This window comes from Mytilus galloprovincialis, chromosome 1, assembly GCF_965363235.1.
Source record: "Mytilus galloprovincialis chromosome 1, xbMytGall1.hap1.1, whole genome shotgun sequence".
Lineage (NCBI taxonomy): Eukaryota > Metazoa > Mollusca > Bivalvia > Mytilida > Mytilidae > Mytilus > Mytilus galloprovincialis.
The window spans coordinates 14,258,924-14,285,413 of NC_134838.1; the positions used below are offsets into that span (position 1 = coordinate 14,258,924).

A 26,490-nucleotide genomic window follows, 5' to 3' on the forward strand; every position below is an offset into this window, starting at 1 on the left:
TAAAATCATACAAGTGTTCGGTAAACAGGAAGTTGTCGAGTGATGAATCTGAAAACGCATCACACGGTATAGCTGACTTATATAAATCCTGAAACCAAATTTCAGAAATCCTTGTATTGTAGTTCCTGAGAAAAATGTGACGAAAATTTTCAACTTGGCTATCATGTGTAAAATCATACAAGTGTTCGGTAAACAGGAAGTTGTCGAGGGATGAATCTGAAAACGCATCACACGGTATAGCTGACTTATATAAATCCTGAAACCAAATTTCAGAAATCCTTGTATTGTAGTTCCTGAGAAAAATGTGACGAAAATTTTCAACTTGGCTATCATGTGTAAAATCATACAAGTGTTCGGTAAACAGGAAGTTGTCAAGTGATGAATCTGAAAACGCATCACACGGTATGGCTGACATATATAAATGTTGATACCAAATTACAGAAAGGGTGGATGTGTAGTTCCTGAGAAAAATGTGACGAAAGTTTCATGGGACGGACTGACTGACGGACTGATGGACGGACTGACGGACTGATGGACGGACGGACGGACGGACAGACAGAGGTAAAACAGTATACCCCCCCTTTTTTAAAGCGGGGGTATAATTAAGAGTGAGGTCAGTGGGCGGAGTTAACATGTTACTATTGCGTAGTGAAATCTAGGACACTTGTGTATTAAACGTTTCATTAATTATATACCTAATACGGTTAGCATAACCGCACAAAAATGTTATCATGCTTTGACCCAACTAGTATGATTATTTAGACGGAGTCGAAATAACCATGTTAGTCGGGTCAAAGCATGATAACTTATATAGTCACTCGCACTTTACATTTTCAATCAGATATAATCAAAAACAATTTAGTGTCAATGTTTGGTTGTGACGATTTCAGAATCGTTTGCCTATATATCAATTCATTTAAATGTCTATGTATTATTAACTGTTACTGACGACTTATCAATGAGTATATAACAAGAGCGTTTATACACAGGGATGAGATCATGTTTGATAACACAACAAACACAAATTTTTATACAAGTTTAATTGAAACAAATAACAGATTGTCATGTTTAAAAAATAAGAAAACAGACAACATTTTCATAACAATAATTTAGGGTGTCACTGCACCAATATAATATAATTTTATATCCATACTTTTACTATGTACATAAGATTGAACAAGTGAACTAATACCAATTCATTCATTAAAATGAAAGACAAATATGAAAAAGCTAAAGATATGAAAAAGAAGAGAATGGTTAAATCATAAGATCAATTTTTATATAAATATTCAAATCATAAGATCAATTTTTATATAAATATTCACATCAACGCATTGTTTCCCTTCTTTCCATTGGTTGATATAATCTCTTGCTTGATTTTTTCCAGGTTTTATTGCCTTCCTTTATCTAAATTTACAAAGGAGTTTGGTATTTTTGTTTATACATTTTAAAAATATTTTATTATTTTTTTCTACATTTCACTTTTCTGTCTTGTGCCAAAAAAATAAAGAGAAATAATGTTTCATGCATACACTCAACTGATGTAAAAATTCTATTAATCTGATATCAAATTTCTTATCAATTGCTACATTGATAATATTATAGTATGCACATTTTTGTTTATAATGGGCCAATTGTACAAAAACGTAGGAAGGTTTTTGTCTTTTTACAATTTTGAAAAGTCAAATGTTTTATACTGTAGGAATTTACCATTAAGTTATACAAATACAGAAACTTTACCATCATACAAAAATATCGACTGGAAACAAAATTAAAATCACAATCTGATCCTCGATCATTGAATGAAAGGTTTTTAAAAAGGATGAAAATATTAACAATGATAACATTCACATATACTTCAAACTACAAAGGTACAAATGGGTTATCCCTGATTCGGAACTGAGGGACCCGGGACTTTGTCCCTATATCTAAACTAACATTAATTACGACATTTGAAAGCTAAGATCACAGTTTGGTAACGCTATAATAGGAGTGAGCGGTATTTTGTCTCTTGAAAGCAATAACACATTTACATAAGCAATTTTGTTGAGGTAAAGTTATCAATACTATTTAATCTAGGATAAAGGGTACAAAGAACTAAAACAAGTAGTCTTACAATTAAAATACAAAGTAGTTCGATTTTCTGTTTCTTTGTTACATACATCACTACTAAGGCGACCAATGCTTTATAAAATAAACGCAACAGGTCTATACCCCTATTCAAAAGTCATACATCGATTGATATAAAATAGATCCGGGTTACAAATTAAAACCGATGGAACACATCAAGTATAAGGGGGTATGAAAAATTACTATTTCTAACTTATGGTGTATGGAAAAAAACAAATAAAGTAAATATTAATATCATTAAAGAATTGTAATAGAGACACATTGCCCTAAACGATTTACGTAATCAAAATAGATCAATGACTAACATCCACTTCATTCGAACTTTGGCGGATAGTTGTCCCAATGGCAGGTATACCCCATCTCTTTTATATTCTATATAAAATAAATTCATATATACCGTCTTCTAGTTTAAAAATATTATATTGATAAGCAGTAAACCAATAAGTTCTGTATACATAGAGTATAATGATTTGGTAGTAACTATAAAGAGTTTGATAGAGTTAGTTTTTATAGGTATTGGTACGTGGGGTATTATTGTTTATTACATCTTGTTTGTTTAAAATCTTATTTTATTTCACTAAAACCATTTTGGTGTGTTTTAACCTTGTTATGTCTTTTTTTAGTATAATTTGGTGTTCTCTTGATTAACTTTTCATTCTTATCCTATAAATATCCTTAGTACAGACAAAACATATCTATGAATTGAGAATGAGGAAATATATCTTAGATACATTTTTTACACTTTGAGGTTATAATCCTGAATTAGTTAATTTTAGAATATATAATATTCGGATATTAGCAGTATAAATTGATTTACATCGAATTATATATTTTAAAGTATTACATATTCTTTAGTGTAATAGTATATACAAATCTTAACATAACTTTACAATCAATATTGCAGCACTTATAGGTACAAAAATATAAGGAATGAAAATGTCTTCCATGGGAAGATTTAGATATATACAGAATCTACAGAGTTTGATTTAGTGTGATGATTATGCAATACAATATGTCTCTGATGTCTGCCGGGTGAAGTAGATGGATGAGATATAGATCGTTCTATTGAGTTCACTGATGACATGTCATTGTCTTTAAATGTGCTGCCACTGCTGCTACTAAAATCCTCAGTTGAAAACTGTCCCCTCGCCTGCGCTAATTTTTCTAACCATGCATTCTGAAATAAAATATTTGATTTCAAAATAATACATACGCATGTACGCATGTTCATGCTGATGTGTTAGAAACATTTTCATTGACTATTGCTATGAGGAATGCTCATTGTAAAACGTTACAAATATGAATAAAGATTAAAACGAATATTGTATTTGAATATTCGTTTTATGAGCTGGTACCTAACTGTGGAGGCAAACTTTTCAAATACTTAGTTACTATAACACTATTTAAAGTAGTAGAGTATCAAAAAACAGGGGCGAGATATACCGGAGGAACCGTCAACCTCATAGATAGAAAATAAACTGACAAAGACTTGGCTAAAAAAGAAAAAGACAAACAGATAAATAATAGGACACAAGACACAACATAGAAACCTTAATTTAAGTTTCACTGCAAAACAACGACCTTTGTGTACAAAATAATCTCGTTCACCAAAAACAGTTGGGGTAAGCACCATTAGTAGTATATTTAAGGCATTCAAACAAAATTATCATTGTTCAAACTTCTATAACAGTATTATTAGTATATTTAAATACAAAAGCATGTGTAAATACATACAATAACAGATGAATGTTATACTCGCAGTTAGAGAAATATTCAAATAAACAAATTAACCAAGAGTGATTCTGTTTGAAAGTGACCAAAGGGTACAATGTGAAACACTTCTACCCTAAACATATATTAAACAAAACCAGCATCAACAAAACAGCTCCTATTATAATCTTACCAATTCAAGTGTACAAATGTATATTGCTAAACAGACAATCATATTACCTTTGAGGCATCACTTGGACAGCTCATTGTATAAACACCAATTATCTGTTGAAATCTGCTAATCTGTACTATTACAAAGGCACACTTAATTCCATTTGCTAAAACAAACAAACTGTGTTTTATTATTTATTCCTTGATCATTCAAATTTATCAAGTTGAAATTCTATATATTTTATTAAAAGAGTAAAAACTGTGATATCAAATATGTTCATGTTATTTAAGTGTTTGGTTTCAATGCAATTAAAATGACTGCATATCAATATGATTGACGTCGGTTTCCTTTGCATACTTTGCTGTTGTTAACTAATTCAATTCGGTAGTCACGTTCACCATTTTATACATATTGGTACACTAACAAACCTTTCGAAGCACCTGATATCTTCTTCGGTTCAATGCTCACTCTTTGGGTTTCTATGCTATGTTTTATATTCTTTTATTAGTCTTATTATCATTTTTGTCGGACTAATGCGCTTGAATGTCCCTAAGGCTTTTCTACCTTTGGCAAAACTTTGAGGTATTTTGGTCCTCAATGCTCTTCAACTTCGTACTTTATTTGGCCTTTTTAACTTTTTAGGATTCGAGCGTCACTGATGAGTCTTCTGTAGACGAAACGCGCGTCTGGCGTACTATTTAAAATTTAGTCCTGGTATATATGATGAGTTAATTTTGGTATCATATGCTGTCGTTAACATCAAAATACGTTCGTGACCTCTTACATGCACTATATATTCAAGCGTTATTTGCAGTCTGAGAAATCTATGACCTCCTCAATTATACATAAATAAACTGTTTTACACCATAGAGCCTCAGTTTGTAGAAAGCTAAGATTGCAACAGACAATTATGAAAAGATAATTATGACATTACCTGCAGCTTCCGATTGGGAGACATCATGGACACTCAATCTGTCCAGAGCAATGGGTTGTCGATGTACAGTGTATTGTGTTTTATCCGACTGACTAGAGGATTGTAGCTTTGTGAGGTTTGGTTCATTAATTGATTGTTTCTGTAATAAAAAAGTTATTTAGTTATGATGAACAACAATATCAATGTCCTTAACCATGATGCAAATGTGTTATCAAATACTCATAAATATTAAGGAAAAATCACCTTCCTCTAACAAATATTGCACATGTTTGGTGAAAACATCTATGATAATACATTTAACAGCCTCAATGTCAGATAAACTTACTTTTCTGGTTCCTTTTTTACTCCTGGTTATTAATAAAATATCATCAAATAAAAATAGGTACACATCTGTGGATTTAGTTGTCTCTGAAAAAAAAACAATTATAAAAAATCACCATTATGTATTGTAGTAGTTTTAAGAGCTTAATGCATATATATCTTTGTAAGAGTTATCCTCATTTTTCTTTTATTTCATGTTTTTGTTTTTGCAGTTCATCTCTTTGTAAGTCTTTTTTCCCATGTTGTTTTTTTATTATGTGTTGTTGGACTTCTATTTGAAGCTACCCGCAAGTCTTATGTTTACTTCCTTTGCTGAAATATAGAAAAAAAATAGACTAGTATTTTTTGTGATTTATTTGCAATTTTTAAATAAATTTGATAGTAAGCTTCAATTAAAACAATATACTGCATCTTAGTACTAACATGAAATATCAACTATATTTCATTGTCTCAAAGTGACTGACGATTCAAAAAGGTATCAATCATACTCGTGACAAACGATTTGATACTTTTTAAAATATTATATCTGAAAATCTCGTAAATGTCAAACTTAAACAATAACATATAATCCATTTTGAATAATTTGTTCAAAAGATGTATCTAAAATATAGTAAATAGAACATATCATTTGATGCTAAAACTTCATAACATTTTTAGTGAACATTTATGGCGAAAAATACTACGTTAAAACATTGATTGCTAAACCTACTTACCAACAAGCGTTAATGGCCCTTCATGAATCAATTGTCTGGTTGGACAACATAATAATTTCTCACATGGTTGTCGTAAAAGTGTTGTTTTCAGATACTACAATAATAAAAATAACAAGTCATAATAAAGTTAATGTAAAGCTCCAAATGCACATTTTTATATCAATAACAACAAAAAAACATAACAAAAAAACGAACTCCGAGGAAATTCAAAATGGAAAGTATGTAATCAAATGAAAAATTCAAAGACTCAAACACATCAAATGAATGGATTACAACTGTCATATTTCTGACTAAGTACGGATATTTTCGTATGTAGAAATTGTTGGATTAAAAGTGTAATAAAGTTACTGAAATAAGATGATGAAGTTTTGAATAAAATATTTGTTTACCGATCATTTGACATCTAGCCTTCGTCAAAAACGATATTCGAACTGTAATGGTAAGCATTTTATTAAGTTTTCGTAAACTACCATGTTAACCTTGCTACGACTGATTATTGTTAACCTTTAAGATTGAGAAATGTATATTGCCTTCTTTCTATTTACACAAACAGTTATCTCTCTTTTGTCGATGTTAATGAAAATGGCATTCAGTGTATAACAGATGAATGTACCTCTGGAATAAAAATTCTGTGGTCAAAATCGGTAACCGGTGGCCATACTAGCTGTCTTTGGATTTCTTGCAACCGTTCATAATTCTTTGCCAACCGCATTTTGTCTTCCATTTGTTCTATAAAAAAACCATGATCATACTTTATATATTTGTAAAAAGATATAAGAAGATGTGGTGTGAGTGCCAATGTGACAACTCTCCATCCAAATAATGATTTATAAAAGTAAACCATTATAGGTCAATGTACGGCCTCAAACACGGAGCCTTTGCTCACACCGAGCAACAAGCTATAAAGGGCCCCAAAATTACTAGTGTAAATCCATTCAAACTGGAAAACCAACGGTCTAATCTATATAAAAAACGAGAAACGAGAAACACGTACAAATTACATAAACAAACGACAACTACTGTAAAGTATGTGACGTGAAAAATTGAGACAAAACATCACACTATAATACACTTATCAAGGATTCAGAACCAAATGAATGTGTCGATAGTACACGAATGCCCTCTATTATTTTCTATGTTCGGTAGACTGTGAAATTGGGGTCAAAACTCCAATTTGGCATTAACATTAGAAGGATCATATCATATCAGTATTGTTCTGTCTAAGCTTTAAGTCAAATTGTCCTTTTATCTTTCTTCAATCTAAACGAATGTACATGTATCAACAACGAATGTACATGTTTCAACAAGCACAGAAAAAAAGAAGAGGAAATTCTATGTTCCTAAAACAAAACTAAATAAATGATTTTTCGTTTTCCATACTAGTAATTCTATAATCACATTAATTCGATTTTATAAGTTATATTTTATGAAACATTTATTTATTTGTACAAATGATTTGATAAAATTATACGTCCTACCTTAGTTAGATAAGATTCTTCTTTATGTTTTGGCAAAATCTCGTAAATGAAAGAAAAACAAAATTCCACCTGTCAAGTAACTTACGTAACGAGTAACCCATTTTATCTATCGTATCTGCTAACATTGCTATTTCTTCTTCATTCTCTGTATATTTTCGAATGTTTGCCAATAACAAGGGAAACTTGGTCACATGTTGCATTGGCGCCACTAAAAGATCCGCAAGTTGCAATCGTTTACAGCGCGGGTCTTGTTCGCACCACTGAAAAACACATATTTTGAAAATGTTTAAACGATAATATGTGAAACATAAGGATATCAAACGAATGCAACAAAGACAGGTATCTTAACTTATACTTTGAAACAGCCAATTTATAAGAGGCAACACATGTTAACACCCTTTTAATATAGAACTGATCAAAAGAAAAACTTTGTGCAAATCGAGACGGAGTGCATCAACTAGAAGAGAATCTCCTGCTTCGTCTGTATCAAGATATAATCCAAAGTTAAAGAGGGATATTAAGCCGTGTATATAGTGGCATATATTTTACGCGCTTCGATAATATAAGAAACACGTTTGAATGTATCGTTTGGTGACTAGTTTTTCAGACATAACATGGCATTTTTAGCCCAGTTAAATAATACCTTAAAATGTCTCATATGAAAGATATGTTATTTTTGAAAGAAGAAATGTATTTAAAAGTACTCTGATTTGTATATCTGAGAAATGAGGGCATAATATGTGTACTGGTAATTTGATTTTAACATAGGCATACAGCTTTACACAGCAAAAATATCATAGATGGAACATTACCGGTGTGGCAAGTAAATAAATGTTTATACTGTAATTTATACATACAATCAAATGAAATTTACCTTCTCAAATTCTGCAAAATCGTCACGACACCTGAGTTTATCTATATATGTGAGGGCGTTTGTATAATTAAGGCAGTAAGTATGGTACACACCACCATCCTTTGAATGTGTTATGAACTGAAATGAAAAGTAAAACAGTCTGTTAATTAAAAGATAAAACATAATAACGACATAGATAGCATAATATTCATCTAAATCTCAAAGCATCGACATTTGCCGTAATAGCTAATGCGGTTGTTCTTGTTCTTATTTGTTTGACACTTTGTGTGCGTTCCCAATATATATAAATCCAGAATCGCTTCAAAAGCACCAAATCACATTCTGTTTTACTCTCCGTGTTTGTATTTTGGAGTATTATAGCTATAAATCATCTATCACTTTGTTGAGTTACTCTTAAACATAATGTGAGGAATGTCATTTTGGCAATACTCAAAATACTTATTGTATAATACATTTCAGCATATAATTTTGATTTCAAAATATTCAGTTTTGACAGATGTTAACATTTTCAAGAAAGTGAGGAACATCAAAACACAATACTTAAACTTTATAAGCATTTTAATTGAACTTGCAAAATATTAGTTGTCAAGTTATTAGATATTATATTAATTCTCCCAAAAAATGGCTGCAAAGGTCAGTCAACCTATCTTTGGAGGTAAATCTCATTGTATCAATATTAATTAGTGGTCGATAATGGATAAAGCGTTTTAATAACTTTTTTCCTAGAATTAGACCGGATGCAGACAAAACACGTCCAGTGAGGATCGAATTCCTTTCGTTCATCTCAGCGCAGTAAGAAACCAAACAATTTACTAAATAACTCAGACTAAAAAACAAAATTTTTAAAAATCTTAATATAAGTACGCAGTCCAAAATAAGTATACATTTATATGTATTTTTGATTGAATTGTAGAGAGCCGTGGTGAAGTGGTTAGCGCATCGGAATACTAACACATAGGTTCTTGATTCGCTCTCCACTCCGGAGAGACAATTTCAGGGACTGAATTTTCTGCTCTCCCTTGGCACTATTTGCAAGTACGGTTTTGAGAAACGATGTCAGTCAGTCGTAAAGGGACGGTAAATAGCTGACCCGTGTTAAGAGCGAGGTATATGTCTTGCACGTAAAAGACACCCTTTTAGATTTCGAAAAAGAGTAGGTTAATGTCGCTACAAGGAAGTACTCACACCCGCAAAGTGGAAAGGGATTAATATAAGTTACAATAACTTGTTTCCCGATCCACTATCAATAATTAAAACATTGTTGTGACGTCTTTCTATTGTTGTGCCCGTTCTTTATTTTAGTGATTGGACTATCTTTTACCTGTAAGAAACCATTATGTTACCTTTAGCTGTCCAATATTTTCAAGAACAGCCCTCCTCTTTCTTTAAAATATTGGACAGTTGAAGGTAACATTACTGAATCTTACAGGTAAGTGATAGTCCAATCACTGAAATAAACAACAGGTACAACAATACAATAACGCCAAAACAATGTTTTAATCTAAGATAAAAATTCAATATCGCCAATATTTTATCATGTGAAAAGAAAAAAATACAACCAAATAACAAATGACAATTAATTCTTCCCATACAATAGTTTTGTAACTCGTCAAAACAGTTTCCTGAGAAACAAAAATCACTTTCAAATTGATTTTTACACTACCAAATGATTTATACTCGTCCGTCTTTGGTTATCAAAATTGACCTCTGGTGTTGCTATTATTATTTTTACATCATTGTCTTCTACAATTAAAAAAAACATCCCAATAAAGTAATGCTTCTAACGTTTGATAGATCACGCAGCAATACAAGGACCATAAACAACATAAACCTCATCCTGTATAAAAGCGCAAATCTAGAACCTACTGCATGAACTACGGGACTACAATAGTTGTTATTATTTTCAGGTCTGATATGATTGCTTGAATATAAATATAATGCAACATTTCGCTTATGAACGACGATGGATATGGGAATTTAAGCAGAATTAAGGAAACATTACTGCGTGTTATCTGTTAAACAAACCAACCGTGTGTTCGATTCGCACTTTGTTCGTAGTGATCGTTGTATGAAAGAGAGAGGGTTTATTGCAAAAGGAAATCGAGTTACAAAATACATTCCGTTATTATTAAAAACAAAACAACACAAGGGACTTCAATACACAAATAAACGAAAAAAAAAGAAGTGACATGACCTTACAGGAAAACAATCGATAAAAAAGATTGATTATCAGATGGTACAGTTTGGGTAAACATTCACATTCTCTTGAAAATTCCGATGAAGAACAAAAAAATGTAAAATTGTTTTTATCTTTTCATTTGTTCCTATAAATTATATATTTGAAACAAAATCGACTGCGGTGCATTCATATGGTTCATCGTAAACCTGTCTTCACATGTGTTTTTTTTTCACCTAGTCAGAAATGAAACCCGAGAAGAAACAAGAAATTGAAAGGAGAGGACTACATTTTGAAATATAATATATATAAAACCTGTCTTTATCAGCTGCTAAAACTATATCCTCTTTGTACATGTAATCCACACTTAAATCGAATATATCTAAATACACATTTTATTTTAATCCAAAGTTTGAAACAGCACAAGCACTAATCAACACTTTCTTCGTTTTTTGCATTAGGAATATACTTTCAACGTCTTTATTCATTTGGAAACACAAAACGCATGTCAAGGTATTCACGGAGTATATTAAATGTAGTCCTTTCGCACGCAAAAATCTGATACGCATACCCTGAGTCTTAATCTAAATGTAGCAATACATGTTGACAATGTTTACCTTCAGCTGTACTTTCTTTTTTCTATTGTTTAAGTTGACTTACTGTTTAAAAGGGGAACATGTAGGATAATTTTCAATGTAAAGAAAGTTTATTCACAAAACGATTTTCACAGTTCATGAAAATATTTTTTTTTTTATTTGATTGCATTTTGTCACCTTTTTGACGTGTTAAACAATGTTTTAAGTAAGATATAAGCCTCTAACAGTCCATTCTGTAAAATATTGAACAGGTCTTTCGCCTGCGACCTCATACCTGCCCAATATTTTACAGAATCGACTGTTATCGGCTTTATATCCTTTACATATGTTTAAACTAATAGTTTGATAAAAAACTATTATAAATTATGATTCAAATTCCCATATTGATGCCACTCGTAGTGAATGTTTCCTTTAAGGAAGTATTACAAACCCATCAGGTAGCACCTCTCTGTTGACACGAATCATAACGGATATGTTCTTAATTATATGCTAACCTCAATGCTCATCAAACTTCTTTATATATTTGACCTTTTAAAAAAAAATTCTTCGGACGTTACGGATAAGTCCATGTAGACGAAAAACGCATCTGATGTACATATCATAAAATTTGGTATCTATGATGAATTTTTTTATTGACTATCATATTCTAAATTTATTTGCTTTACTTTTGTTTATACTTACAATATACTCAAAGTGTTTACTCTATGAACAAAATGAAGTAAGAGTTAAACTTTTAGACTTTCATTATTTTGTTTGGCATTTTATTTCATTGTAATTTTACAACCAACAAAAATACCTAATAAAGGTCCATGTCACAATTTATCATTTATACAGGTCTTTCATACTTCAATAATTGTAAAATATCAGATTGTAACTGCTAAATGACAATCAATTCAGTTAAACATCCAAATTAACTGTAACAAAGGAAGACGCAACTACTTGTGCGTTGCTATAATTACGTCTTCTTTATCGATTGCAGTCGCTAAGACAAGATGAATATTATTTTACAAAACCATACACAACTGATTCTAATTCTTTTATACCAATCTGACAACTTAATGAAGAAAAAACATTCTGGTTCGTGGATAGTAAAATTTCTGTTGTGTTTTCAATCACTATAGAAACGCAATATGTCACAACATAATATATTGAGGTCAATATATGAATGAAGTAGAAGCACTCAGACAAAATAACAGATTATGATGTAGATCAACCTGACACTAAGAGGAATTGAGTTATGTGTATATGAGTATGGTTTATACCACAGATTTATGAAAGAGTGTCATTTCACTATTTTCTACTATACAATAAAAAGAGTATGACGCAGTTATTATATTGCGTTATTTATGTAGGAATAGTGTTTCTCGAAATATATCATATGGCGTTCTCATTTTTTGAAGTCTTATTCTATAAAATCGTCCTAATTATCAATTTTGATTTGTTAAAACAAAAATTCCCTCATTATGTTTATTGTTTATGCAATTGGGAAAAACCAAAAAATCAAACTTTTAATGATTTGAAGAGATCTTTATGGATAAGTTTATTGTGAAAAAATTAGTAAAAGAAAAGCAGCAAATAGACATGAATATTTCATTTTTTTTTTCAATTAAAAAACACATTAAATTTCAACGAATTTACTTACTATCAATCATGAAATAAATGGGAATTGTGCGCCAATTAGTTTTCATTAATGTCCATTAGAGAAACTCTAGACGAATTTTATTCAGATAATATGTTTCATAGATTCATGAACTAAGTTTGTCTCACTGGTTACAGAGATGTAAACTATAATCAATTCGCAAATAAAACTTAAGAAGAGGTAGTTAGGATGTGTACTGATTTTCAGCGTTCGTTTTTACTTATAGTAAAATGTGGGTCGAAGCCACTGCTGATGGAGATTTATTTTCCCGAGAGTATCACAAGCCCAGTAGTCAGTACTTTTTGTACTGACATGAATTGTCATTGATATGGTTATATTTATAAATTTACTGTTTACAAATTTTTGAATTGTTTGAAATACTAAGGCTTTTCTACCTCAGGCATAGATTACCTTAGCTGTATTTGGCAAAACTTTTAGGAATTTTGGTCCTCAATGCTCTTCAACTTCCTACTTTATTTGACCTTTTTAACTTTTTTGGATTCGACTGTCACTGATGAGTCTTTTGTAGAAGAAACGCGTGTCTCGCGTATATACTAAATTTAATCCTGGTATCAATGATGACTTTATGGTAATAAGAGTACATGCGAAAAGCAAAGGTCAAAGACCTAAACAATTATAAAAACGAGAAGACCAAACTTGAGGTACTGTATGAATAGCTCAATGAATTATACGTCCTCCTCTGTAAGTCTGTAAGGGAAACCTAACAACATTTATATAGATAAAACAATAAAATAAAAACTGCACTATGGCATAATATGGTCAAGCTTTCGAAGGTTTCGATTAAATGATTTGTAAGGACTAAATACGAGGTACATACGTATACAGTTGTAAGGTAGTGGTTAGATATGACGATGTCCTGACTAGCATGTATAGAGGTAATCTTAAACATTTTTCTGTGACACTTTCATTACATTTTGAAAAGCAGTACGACAGTAGTAACGATCACAAAAGTGCCCAAGAACAACGATCGAGCAAACAGGAGGGGACAATTAAAGAGGGACGAAAGATACCAGATGGCAGAGGGACACTCAAACTCATAAATCGAAAATAAACTGACAACTAACAATCACAACCAAGGAGTAAACAAAGACTCATCAAACCAAAAGACATTTACATCAACAGTTACAAATGATAAATTAGAAACAACACGAACTCCCCTAAAAATCGGGAGTAAAATCAGGTGCTCCGGAAGGGTAAGCATTTCCTGCATCGTATACGGCACCTGTCGTGTTATTTCTTTGTTCAGTTCGAAGGTCTCATTGACCAAAAAACTAGATGTCAATCGGTCCCTTCAATGACTATATACCATAATTTTAAAGAGGAGGAAGGTTTAATAAAAATTCCACAGGGTACCAAATAAACACATAAGAATTAGTAAAACACATGTACAACAAGAGGTCACTTGGGTGCTAGGTCAAGGTAAACAACTTCTAATATGACATACTAGATCATTGCTAATGAGAAGAAGTAATTCGATGATAATTCTTGAAAAACGAAGGGAGTTTAGGATTCTGACTACAACAAATATATCCTGCATGTTAAGACAATTTTCCTCAAAGATTATATCGAATTGCATATATTGTAGAAGTTTGAAGAAAGACCCTGACTGACCATATGAAGTTGTAAGTACCGAAGCACCTATAATATCTCCGAGTTTTGTTGGGGTTCGTGTTGCGCAGTCTTAAGTTTAAAGTGTGATATTTTGTGTATTATGTTTCTCTATTGATCTTTTTGAAGCCATGGCGTTGTCTGTTTATTTCAGACATGTGAATTTGAATTTCCCTCTGGTATCTCTCGCCCCTTTTTTAAGAATGAAGCAGGCGGACTGAATCTTTTTATCATTTATATTTTACAATAAGTAAAAAATCGATATTATGAACAGCTTTATAAAAGATAACCGTATCCGTCAAAGAGTGTGAATAGAAGAGAAAATAACATTTGTTTTCTACTTATTCATTTTTCAATATTATGTTTTCGTTCCCTAGACCTTAGATGTTATTATATAAAAATTATCTAATAGGGTCAACATCAAGAAATCAGTTTTCCATCCAACGAAATGAAACCCTTATATAACAGATTTCATTTGAAACTTATAAAATCAACAACCTAACATAAGTGCTCACTAACAAGAATGCATGTAACGTTTACGCTCAAATTTCCAAAACGGCCGATCACGATAGGTTCCGTTACTTTACATGAAGCGATGAGCCGAGAGCAGTAAATACGTACATTCTTCACAGTTTTCATAACAATAGGACACCTTTATGTCAAAGAACGTCTCGTCCTTTTTCTAAACAAGTTCATCGGAAGGTACCAAGAACTTGTTGATAAATATTCCGTATCAACTTCACAAATAATACACGATGGTCTTGAAGTATAGATTTTGCGTACTGACGTTGTTCATCATCTTAATAACGTGTTATACTATTCTTTTATTTGTCTTTATTAATATTACTTTTACTGTTAAGTCTGTTTTTTGAGATATCCATTTGACGTAACTCTGTGCTTATGTATCCAATCATACTTTGAACGACAAAATTATTTTATGATGTGACTCTGTTATCTATGTATCTTGTCATACTTTGAATGACAAAATTACTTTATTTATCTATATTATTACTGTTAAGTCTGTTTTTTGTGATATACATTTGACGTGACTCTGTATCCCGTCATACCTTGAACCACACTATTATTTTATTTATTATTAATACTTTTACTGTTAAGTCTGTTTTTGTTATATCTATTTTATATGACTGTATTTATGTATCCCGCCATACTTTGAACGACAAAATTATTTTATGTCTACCTGTGCAAATTTCAAACGCGCAATTTTACACCAGTACTTAAAACCTTCCATTGTTCATGGGTGCATTTTACGTTTTAAATTATTTTAAATAAAATCGTATAATATAAGCATAATAAGGATGTTAATTTTGATGTATGCCTTCTTGTGCTTCTGCGTTACATTTGTTGTTCTTATAGTGATTAAGATGATAACACAATGTTGACTGCTGTACCCCTATTTTTGACATTTTTACCCATTGTGTCTGTTTGTTTTGTTCACGAATCGGTGCCAATATAAGGGAATTTGATGCGACTGTCAAGTGAGAGGTTTAGCTAGCTATAAAACCAGGTTCAATCCAGCATTTTCTACATAAGAAAATGTCTGGACCAAGTCAGGAATATGTCAGTTGTTTTCCATTTGTTTGATGTGTTTGAACTTTTGATTTTGCCATTTGATTGGGGACTTTCCTTTTTGAATTTTCCTTGGAGTTCAGTATTTTTGTGATTCTATTTTTTATAAGAATGAAGTTATCAATTATAAAATGGACGGACACGTCGACTAATATATAGAAGAACCGTTTACTAGTAATCAACACACTGAAATAAGATAGACAAACGGATACAAGAGTCATACTATCTGTCTCTTAACAAAATGGAATGTATTTAGAAGGAAAACGTTTAAAACGAATATCGTTATGTAGCAATTACATTAGTAGGGTTCATTTTTGGTTATTGATACGTGTGTGGGCAAAATGAAATTCCAAAGAGATTTATTCTTCATGTTGATTACGTATACAATTTCAACAGTAGTGTTTTATTATTTCAATATGAACGAACGAGTCGTATTATTCTACAATATTCACTTAGGCAATACAACATAATAATAATTATGCTCTCATAAATCACACAAACGGAAATTTGATGAAATTTACATCGATTGTTAGATGATTCACATTATTAAAAAACGCGAGACGTGATAATGCATAGAAACGGTATAATGTAAATAAAGTACATTTTAACTGTTTACAGACATCCTGCTACTTGGTGTCCTAGTTACACTATATGACTATGAATTTCAAATTGCGAATTTTAATAAAAATGAATAATAAAATTATGACAACATATATTTCAAGTTGTTTGAATGGTCAAGACGGCAACACATGTGAAATGGTAGTTTTACACCTAAAATTAAGACATAAATATATAAACTGACATTGTGATTAGAAAACTAAAAACACGTAAATATGTATGTCAAAACCACGCAAAACTAAAACCGAAAAATACAACATGTTCAAACTGTTTCCTATCACTTTTCAAAGCAAAAGTTTATTTTCCTCTGAAGTGAGCAAAGTGGAAATTATATATTACAAACCTAACATTACCTAATCGTTAACGATATGAAATTTGAAACTGTGTCTTTGAGTGTTAAAACCACAGAAAGCTAGTTTCAAAAAGTCGGTTTTGAAGCTTTTCTGCTTGTATTGTTGTTACAGGCATGTTACATATATCTGTTAAATGTCAAATGCTGATCAAAACCAAACATTCCGTTTATTTGCTTCGAGCATACTATTTATCTGTTTTATAACAAATTAATATGTAATGCACATAATCATTTTGTTTTAACTAGATCAAACATTTATTGATATTTTCTAATGTTCAAGATATATTATACCAGTAAAGAAGATGGACCCTCGGCGGCTTTAGATCGAATTATTTGATAAGATCCAAGCAGACCTACATAAGTGTAGGGCGTTCTACTATTCTACTGGGTATTTAAACAATCAAAGCAGCAGTCTTGTTGTGTGAATTTATGGAATAGCCTAATCAAACACTGATATATTCCTTGTTTTACTCATGTCGTAATGCTTTTAAAAAGCCAGTTATGAGAACGAGCAAGAAATAAAGTACAGATTAAATAGACATCCATCAATATAACAGTTTGCTTGGCCTAGTTCCTATCATGAAAAATCTTAAACGAGAAGCTATATAGGGAAAAGTTAAATTGATTTAAACTACTGCATGCAATAAATCTATTGACTTGTCCGTTGTGGTGATCAAATTTCAAAAACCGAAGAAAGTTAATTCCTGTAATTAGCAGCCATGCTTTAATATCCTGCATGTTTTTAAGCAAGAGATAACAAACACGAAAATGAATGTGACAAGCACTTTTATCAAAAAGGTTAATATATAAATTGATGATGTAACATCAAAATAATTAACAAAATACCAAACTCTAACGTTAATTCAAAAGGTGGGTCCATAAAACCTGAAAAAATCACAGGTCGACTATATCATCAATCGGAACGAACGAAGGGAAAACAACTGTCTTATTCATGACTTGATCAAGAGAGAGATATGGTAAGCATTAAAACTCTTAAGAATAACTCTTCCCCCGATTATATCGGTACTAAGAACAGTGTTTATTATATATCTCTATAGATCTAAATACTTACCCTGTCAAAAGCTTTAAGCAATGCTCGGGTACTTCCAAATCCTGACGAACTCATATCTTTTAATAAAACCGCAATGAAGTCTTTACAGAACGTATAACTCACCTGAAATAAAAATAACATCTAAATAAAATACGTAGTACATATATTTTAGTATATGGAACTAAATAATTTCGAATATTAAATGACCTCTTGTACTTTCTTTGTGTGAACTTTTTAAGAATTGAAACTAACCATTGGTCAGTGTTGTCTCATATATAGATATAAAAAAAAACATTGTTGAAAATTGTGTTGCTCATATTTAATGTTACCTTTAACTATGTGGCAATGTTGATATTCACAATAGAATATAATAATCACAAATGCACGAATGTGTTTGCGCTTAAAAGAAACTATTCATTTTGACATTTCTACAGAATTCGAATACTTTACAACTTTGCAGTTTTAAGGGGTGAAGATAATTGCTTATATTATACCTCCGTCTTTGGCCTTTGATATTTTCAGAAATAAATGATTAAAACTTACATAACATATTTCATCAAGATTTCCAAAAATGTCTTGTGGCTCAGCATACATTAGATGTCCTTCTACTTGGACCTTCTTCAGTGGTTCCATAAAGCACTAATATAAAGTAATTATATAATTATTCGTGACAAATCATTAACGTTCTTATCTTTATAGAAAAAACTTAATACATCAGAAAAAGTAAGAATAGGACATTTGCTAATATCCGTTTGCGTCCGAAACCGTATTCGTAAGCGAGGATACCAAAATATTATTTGTCCACATAACGCAGTAATATCAGTTGCTTTTAAATAAAGTATTCAAATAAACCTAACATGTGTATCCAGGCCACATATTTATAGAGTGAATTTCATATATATACCAAAATACTGTAAAAGACGTTTATCTTATGCGAAGTACACTTACTACGGTTGAGACAATCTATATTATTTATGTCCGTTTCTATATTATTTATGTCCGTTTCTATATTATTTATGTCCGTTTCTATATTATTTATGTCCGTTTTTTGGAATGTCAAGTAATTCAAACTTTCTTATTATGCTTTTCACGTGATATAATAATCCTGAGAATACAATGGAACAAATTGACAATGATCTTACATATTGCCATCTTTCTAAATGACCGAAGGAGTTATTTGCAAAAACTTATGCCGCTATACCTTATAAGAGACGTGTTTTTTATGTCTAAGATTATAAAAAAGTCACCGGACAAGTGCCTTTCATGTTTACATTTTACATAAACCCCAAAAACAGTATTGATAAATTATACATACATGTTTAATCACCATGAGATGGTCTATCAGGAATACGCATTCACTTTTGAACAACTCCCAAACAGCTTCCCTTCTTTTCCTTTCTATACCTATAACTTGTTCGTTGTGGTCAGGTTGTTTATCTGAGCAGGCTATCAGATCTGACCAATGTAGATTCTAAACATAAACAAAGAATGCAAACATTCTGTGTTAAATTAGAAGAATAAGTCTTTAACAACTCTCAAATTTTATAGATCGTTTGCATTGTCAAAGTTATCAAATATGATACCCGTATCAAAAAGATTTAAAATTATAATACTTACTCGTATCAAAAAGATTGAAAATTATAATAGATAAGTTAAGTTAATATATATATATATATATATATATATATGGTTGTGAATTCGGACATACACTACATATTTGAATGTAATCGCAATCAAAATTCCTTACTTAGCTCATAATAGACACCAGGCTTTAATATTAGTACGCTTGTCGCGCGTTTACTTCGTTTACAAAAGACTCATTAGTGAAGCTCGAATAAAATGACAAAATAAAGAACGAAGTAGAAATTTATGACTCAAATTTTGAAAGGTTAAGCCAAATACAGCATATACAGCAAAATTCATGCAAAACAGGCAAAGTGTTAAAAATAACTCAAAGGAAAAATCAAATCGGAAAAATTCCTTACCAATTGCCAAAATCGATTGCTTAAACACTTTAAACGAATGGAAGACAAATGTCACATTCCTGAATTTGTACAGGCATTTCCTTATTAAGCGACGAATTGTATTGAATCGAATTAAGAATTCGACATGGTGTTTCATTTTGGTATACTTCCTGTTTCAGTAGATATTTAATGTAAAATTTGGATTCAAAGTCTTAAGTAAACGACATATGATAAAAAGGATTAGGACACTAAAGCTTTTATTTTGAAAGTTAATAAGCCTGAAGATTTATTCATACTGATTAGAAAAAAATAATATTTTCCAAGAAGTTTTGGATTTCATAATTAATGTTTTATCTGGACTAAAACTATCAAAGCTTGAAAGTAATGGAAGCATGATAACTATATCAGACATAATGAAAGATATAAATATATAATTATGATTTACACTCTATAACCCTATTTATCTTAATTTTTATAATATCATTGCGTTCATTCTAATTAAGTATCGTAAATATGAAGGTCAATAAACTGAATGAAAAAACAATTCAAACATTTAAAACATCATTATCCACTCTTCGGGCGCTGAATGTTATATTTTCAAACATGTACAACGCATATAGTATATGATAAGGGAGAGCGGCCGATATCAGAGACAGATCTTAGCATCAGAAAAAAAACTATTGGGAAATAATCAGCGCTAGTAATATAACTTTTGCAAAAGATTAAACCATATGCATTGGTGTGACAAGATTATGTTATTGGTAACCCCTTTAACAAATTTTTACGAGACTCTTTGTTTGTGAATACACTTTTAGGAATTTTGGTCCTCAATACTCTTAAACTTGTACTTTGTTTGAACTTTTTAGCTTTTTGGGATTCGAGCGTCACTGATGAGTCTAATGTAGACGAAACGAGCGTCTGGAATAATTATACAATTCAATCCTGGTATCTATGATAAGTTTATTCTGAATAAAGTATCAAGATACTGTCCTGCTAGAATTCAAATATTGATAAATCAGCCTTGACATAAAAACAAAAGTTTTGAAATTAGTGTAACTATTATAGTTTGTCAAGCATTAAAATACTTTACAAAATATATTGCCTTCATAATGTTTGTGGTCAATAAAACAATTAACTGCTTTATTTTTTTGAGAAAAACAATTTCCTAACTTATGTAATATAACAAACCTTATATGCCAAGAGGTGATTATCTTTAAATTCTGAAGGCTTTAAGACGCTCAGGAGATCTTCGAGTTTCGCTATGGCTTCTTTACTTCTTGATCTCATCTGGAAAGGAATTACGATAATGGAATTAAAAATTAACATCAGAAACATATTTCAAAGCCGATTACTTCTTCAACTTTATTATTGATTTAAAGCAGAATTTTATCGCTCCTAATTCATGCATGTATGAAATTGTAAAGAGCTTTTTGACCAAATGCATTGTGTTGTTATATTGACACATTGCAAGGGGAAGTTACAAGTAAGCCAATAATAATCGTGAAATTTGAAAATTGCAAAGAACCGTAAAGGTATTACACATAATCTTTCTCAGATTTTGCATATATATATCCGTCTGTAAGATATCATTTCACTTTGGTGTATTAACAAATATTATTTTTTTACATATGGTTGATTAAAACTTTTTTAACTGGCACAATCATGCATCATAATTTCTACAATTGTGTTACTGTTTGTTATTTTGTTTAATTGTTTTTTCTTCTTTTTTGGAATTAAGACGATTACTGCGTTGCAACATTTATTCTTTAATTGCATAATTCTTGGTTTTAGTTCTTCATATACCATGACATAAAAAGGAATATGCTATTGCTTTCTCTGAACATACTCGACAAATACCATACTTTATTTCTTCTGTCTTACATCTCAACATGCAATGGGTTTAAATTAACTAATTTAAGCAGTATTCTTATCATTACTCAAAAAGCAATTTCACTCCGATTACAAGTTTAAACTTTTGAAAAAAATAATTGACTCACAAGTTTCAATAAGGAAAAAGACTGTCGCCCTTTCTTTCCATCTGAAAGTAAAGGAAACAATTGTTTAGTATAAATATATATTTTACTACAAAAGATGAAGTGTGGAAGCCTACCTTTCGTCAATCGTTGTCAAAGTATAGAGAAACATTGTTGATGACAGAGGCTTATATAAACACATAACAATAAACACAAATACAACAGAAAAATACCAAGACCAGGTTATCGATACTAACGATTTATCGATCGATTATTTTGTATATAGCATTTGATCTTTCACTGAAAGCATATGCATACTGATAAAATAAACAAAAAAGTCGGAATCAAAACGGGACAACATTATGAGTTTTAATCAACAAAGAGGCGATTGAATAAGAAATGCAAAATAATTTTAGAAATAGTTTGCGTCACCAAGCAAAGTAAGCATATTACATGTAGTAACAACTGTCCGTTTAATATTCAAGGAATCAAAATGTTGGCCGAGGTCTAAAACGCCAGATGAAATACTTCATTCATGTGTGCAAAAATGAAAGGAAATCTAACTTTTGTTTTAGAATGAAATGTTCTCAACATTTAAATTAAAACATTAAAAAAAGTAAAATAAAAGTGCTTTACCATTTATTTATGAAACAGCACGTCAAAAGTTAGGTATGTAACGTCTTGTACATTTTGAACGATGACATGAAAGTATGAAAAAACAAAACCTGCTTAAACTGGACCGAGACGATATGCCTTATTCTACACGTGATTGCTTATAAGGTAACAGTCCAGCTTGAAACATATTATTCTACCGTGAAACGTTTTCTTTATATATTAAGAGCGGACAAGTTTCGTAGAAGAAGCCGCAAATTAAACGTTTCAAGTATTCCTAATTTGGTCCCATTTTATTCATATATATGTGAATATTATTCTGTTGTTCAGTGATGAATTGCTATTTTTTCCCTTGAGCATGCTTGGCACTAATATTCTCCATCTTATAATTCACAATGGAGTATGATGTAGTGATATGTCAATGTAACGTATTATGTAGCTATTCTTAAGTTTTTCCGACAATCAGATGTTTTGAGCATTGATCCTCCTGGAATAATTGCGGTATTTTAAGCATTTATATTATTGGAGAATGATAAACTGCAGTTAAAGCGACCTTCAAGTATGAAAGGATTCATTATTACGTATACAGTCCTTGTCTTACGGCAACATTACATTTCCATAATATTCTTATAAAAAGGTTGCTTAGAGACACTTTTAGTGCTATTCAGTTGTTGTTTAAGACCGTGTCGTGCGCAATGAGATATGTATAAACTATCATTTTACACTGAAAACATGACAACATAATGTAAAGGTTATTTTTAAAACAATAGAATTTTTTCAACAAAAAGGTATACATGGCAACATGCATTTATTACGAAATAATTACATTAGATGTATGTTTCATTATGATATTTTATTCTGATTGGCTAAATGCACATCACGTGTTATTCCGTAAGCAATTGCATTGCTCAATAAAACTTTTCATTCGTGATAACACGTGGTCCCACAATAAAGTGCACAGGTGAATTAAATAAAACAATAATAAAATTCTTGTTTTCATGATTATTGCTAAAAAAATGTAATTATAAGTATTGAATGCTTCTTTTTGTAACTTCATAGGGTTGTAAAAGCGTTGACCGTGCGCACATTTTTAGTATGAAGCGCTTGCGCGCTTCATACAAAATGTACTTCGGTCAACGCTTTTACACCCCAATGAAGTTACAAAAAGAAGCATTCAATTCTTAAATAATAACTTTGAATAATACAAATATTATAAGAACTTGCATTCTATATAGGATATATATTGTTTTAATATGCAGATTTTCCTGAAATATCTCATGTTTGTCCATTCTAAAAACTAATTCCAATAATAATTGCAACAATATCTTAATTTATAGTTATCATAGGCCAACACTTCCGGCGCAATAGGAAAAACTCCTTTTTGGGTTTTTGCCATTTCTCAGTTTTTATTTATATCTTTATATAACATTTGAACATCGGTAAACTACTGACGTTACGAGTATCCAATTCAACACTCTTAAAAGTGATTATGAAAGTTTTAAACTGGAAATAGTTGTATTTTACTTTACGGGGTTAGATTAAAACAGAACTTGAAAGACGTATTCAGTGACGTCCGGTATAGTAAGTATGCGTTGAGGGACATTTGCTACATTTATTACTGGATATAAATATTTTGAATGTCCCATATTATTTTATACATGCGCAACAAAATATTAGTGCTAACCTAATTGCCATTGTCAAAGGACACATTATATTACCCCAGTGACGTTTAATATATATAATATCTCCATATCAAATGCTTCATACAGAAGTCATTTTGAATGATGTTTGGGTACAATCTTGATTTTGTATTCTCAAGGATTTCTGCATCGTTTTAGAGTGTTCGATTTCCCTACTCCTGGCTATGCATGTTGCAATTGAATGTTTGTCGAACACACCGCATTTGGCTAATAAGTGTAGATGAATGGAATTAAATTAGCATTCAACTTTATATAACAGATATTTACTTTATCAAAATTCATTTATTGATATTTTCTGGGCACATTTGTGCAAAATTACTTTAAAAATTCTTCTTTCTCTAATCTTGATAAAAATAACTAGGTAGAAACAACAAAGGGTTTTATTAGCTTCGCGTTCACAATTATATTATTCTGTTAGAAATATTCTATGAGAGAATGTACTTTTAGTAAATTTTCTACCTTTATCCATGAAATGGATCTCTGTTTGGTATTGTGGTTGAATTAGAAGTTGTCATCAGCATGCAACACGTTACAGCTGGTCCAGTTTTTAGTATAAGCTCCGATTTCTTGCTCGGCTTTGGCTATATTTTTTTGTTTTTGTTACATCAGATACTAAATAAATTTTGGGATTTGCAAATACGTTGGCCTCGATCATCACTGTCGAGACAGTTTTAGTCGAAATGCACGTTCAGTGCAGTACAACTGGTTCCATGCTTTTTATGACTTTATGTTTGGAAGGTTTCAAGTGAAAGTGGCGGATAGGCTGTATCACCGAATATTTTTCGACTTTAACAGTCAAGACGCTGATTGCAAGTATTTTAAGTAAAATACAACCTTGAGTAAAACTAAATAACACTTTTCTTTGTATGAATTGCGGTCCTTTGTTTTTAGATTGAACATATATCTAACGCAGTCGTTTTCCTCATGGAAAACATCCTTTGTATAAGTTGTTCAAAAATCAAAAACGTCACATGTCAAATATATAGCTTAAATGTTCATTACGAAAACACATAAATCTGTAAATACGTTAATCAGAACGGATGAAGTATCTAAGTAGAAAAAATAAAATAAAACGGAACCTTTAAAGTGTAAAGAAATTCCACTTATTGATTAATTCTGTCAGATATGTCTAAAGTGGTGACACTTGTCCTTTTTCTACTTTAGTTTAGACGGTAAGAAAATTTAAGAGAATAGCATTTTTTTCTCAGTACACCATTAGGAAATATATTTAACGTTTTCTTAGGAACACTCATATATAAGAACATCGTTGTGGTCTAAAAGTAAACATTTCAATTTGATTTCTCTTTTGAAACAGTAGTCAATAAAAAGACTTATCATTTGTATAATGATTTTGATGTTTGTTATTCTCGGACAGTCTTTGACCTTGTTTTTCGAAAGTATAAAATATTTAATTCATAGACATATCCCTTGACAGATTTCAGTATCAACATAGGATCATCCTAGGAAACATTTGAGACTGTAAACTAAAGCTGTCTTAATTAAGATAGTGGTAATCATTACATGATTGTATAATTCAATATAAGGGTACATTTAAAGAAATCAAACTTAATTCATGAAGCATTTTATTTTAATCCGAAATTGTTAAACAGTATAAGGGTTTAAAATGAGAATTTGGATCAAATTAATTCTTTCCCGTTCAAATCGTTACCCAGTCAGGAATATGATAGTTGTTTTCAATTCGTTTTATGTGTTCGAGTTTTTGATTTTGCCATTTAGACTTTCCGTTTTGAATTTTCCTAGGAGTTCGGCATTTTTGTTAATTTACTTTTTTCGAAAACCAGGGGCCATTTTTCAATCTTCAAAAGTAATCTGAATATTTATTTTTTTGGTAACCTTGATTTAACAAGGACAACAAGACATCAGAGATAAATACAACATAGATCGTCAGAATCCACATTGTTTCTCTTTAACAAATGGCATTGAATTCTATATCAAAACAAAGTCTTTATTATTTTCAGTCTTAAAGGTGTGATATATAATCAATGAGTATATTTTAATAATTTTGTCTTCAAATTTAAAGAAATGTTTTGAATAATGTGAGTTCTTTAATCTGACAGTGTAAATATTACTCACCATCGCTTATACTTTGACTTGAACCGTTCCGTAAGGTGTTGAAATCAGCTACTGTATTTCGCTTGAGTAATCGTTTATGGTGTTCCTGAACTAAAAGATCACCGGGGTAAATGTTCATTGCCAACTCGACTGAACTTCGCCTTCGCCGCAGGCGTGACGTCAGGTTA

The 26,490-nt window shown here is 30.9% G+C and overlaps 1 protein-coding gene across 6 annotated transcripts in view; it reads right to left on the reverse strand.

Moving 5' to 3' along the window:
• Nucleotides 1-1,023: 1,023 nt before the first annotated feature.
• The window catches only part of LOC143066311 (pleckstrin homology domain-containing family G member 7-like), a 145,057-nt gene continuing 119,590 nt past the window's right edge, over nucleotides 1,024-26,490 (reverse strand). For 5 of the 6 annotated variants that reach the window (XM_076239291.1, XM_076239301.1, XM_076239292.1 and 2 more), the window contains 14 exons: nucleotides 26,324-26,490; nucleotides 21,942-21,982; nucleotides 21,133-21,231; nucleotides 19,296-19,451; nucleotides 18,524-18,619; nucleotides 18,002-18,103; nucleotides 8,333-8,449; nucleotides 7,544-7,718; nucleotides 6,594-6,709; nucleotides 5,981-6,074; nucleotides 5,272-5,354; nucleotides 4,947-5,085; nucleotides 4,081-4,178; nucleotides 1,024-3,307 (listed from right to left, as the gene is read on the reverse strand). In XM_076239291.1, coding sequence (XP_076095406.1) covers nucleotides 3,086-3,307; nucleotides 4,081-4,178; nucleotides 4,947-5,085; nucleotides 5,272-5,354; nucleotides 5,981-6,074; nucleotides 6,594-6,709; nucleotides 7,544-7,718; nucleotides 8,333-8,449; nucleotides 18,002-18,103; nucleotides 18,524-18,619; nucleotides 19,296-19,451; nucleotides 21,133-21,231; nucleotides 21,942-21,982; nucleotides 26,324-26,490 — 1,705 coding nt within the window. In that variant the 3' untranslated portion in view covers nucleotides 1,024-3,085. Of the gene's footprint in view, nucleotides 3,308-4,080; nucleotides 4,179-4,946; nucleotides 5,086-5,271; nucleotides 5,580-5,980; nucleotides 6,075-6,593; nucleotides 6,710-7,543; nucleotides 7,719-8,332; nucleotides 8,450-18,001; nucleotides 18,104-18,523; nucleotides 18,620-19,295; nucleotides 19,452-21,132; nucleotides 21,232-21,941; nucleotides 21,983-26,323 lie in introns of those variants that run through there. The other variant, XM_076239302.1, reaches the window with a different exon arrangement.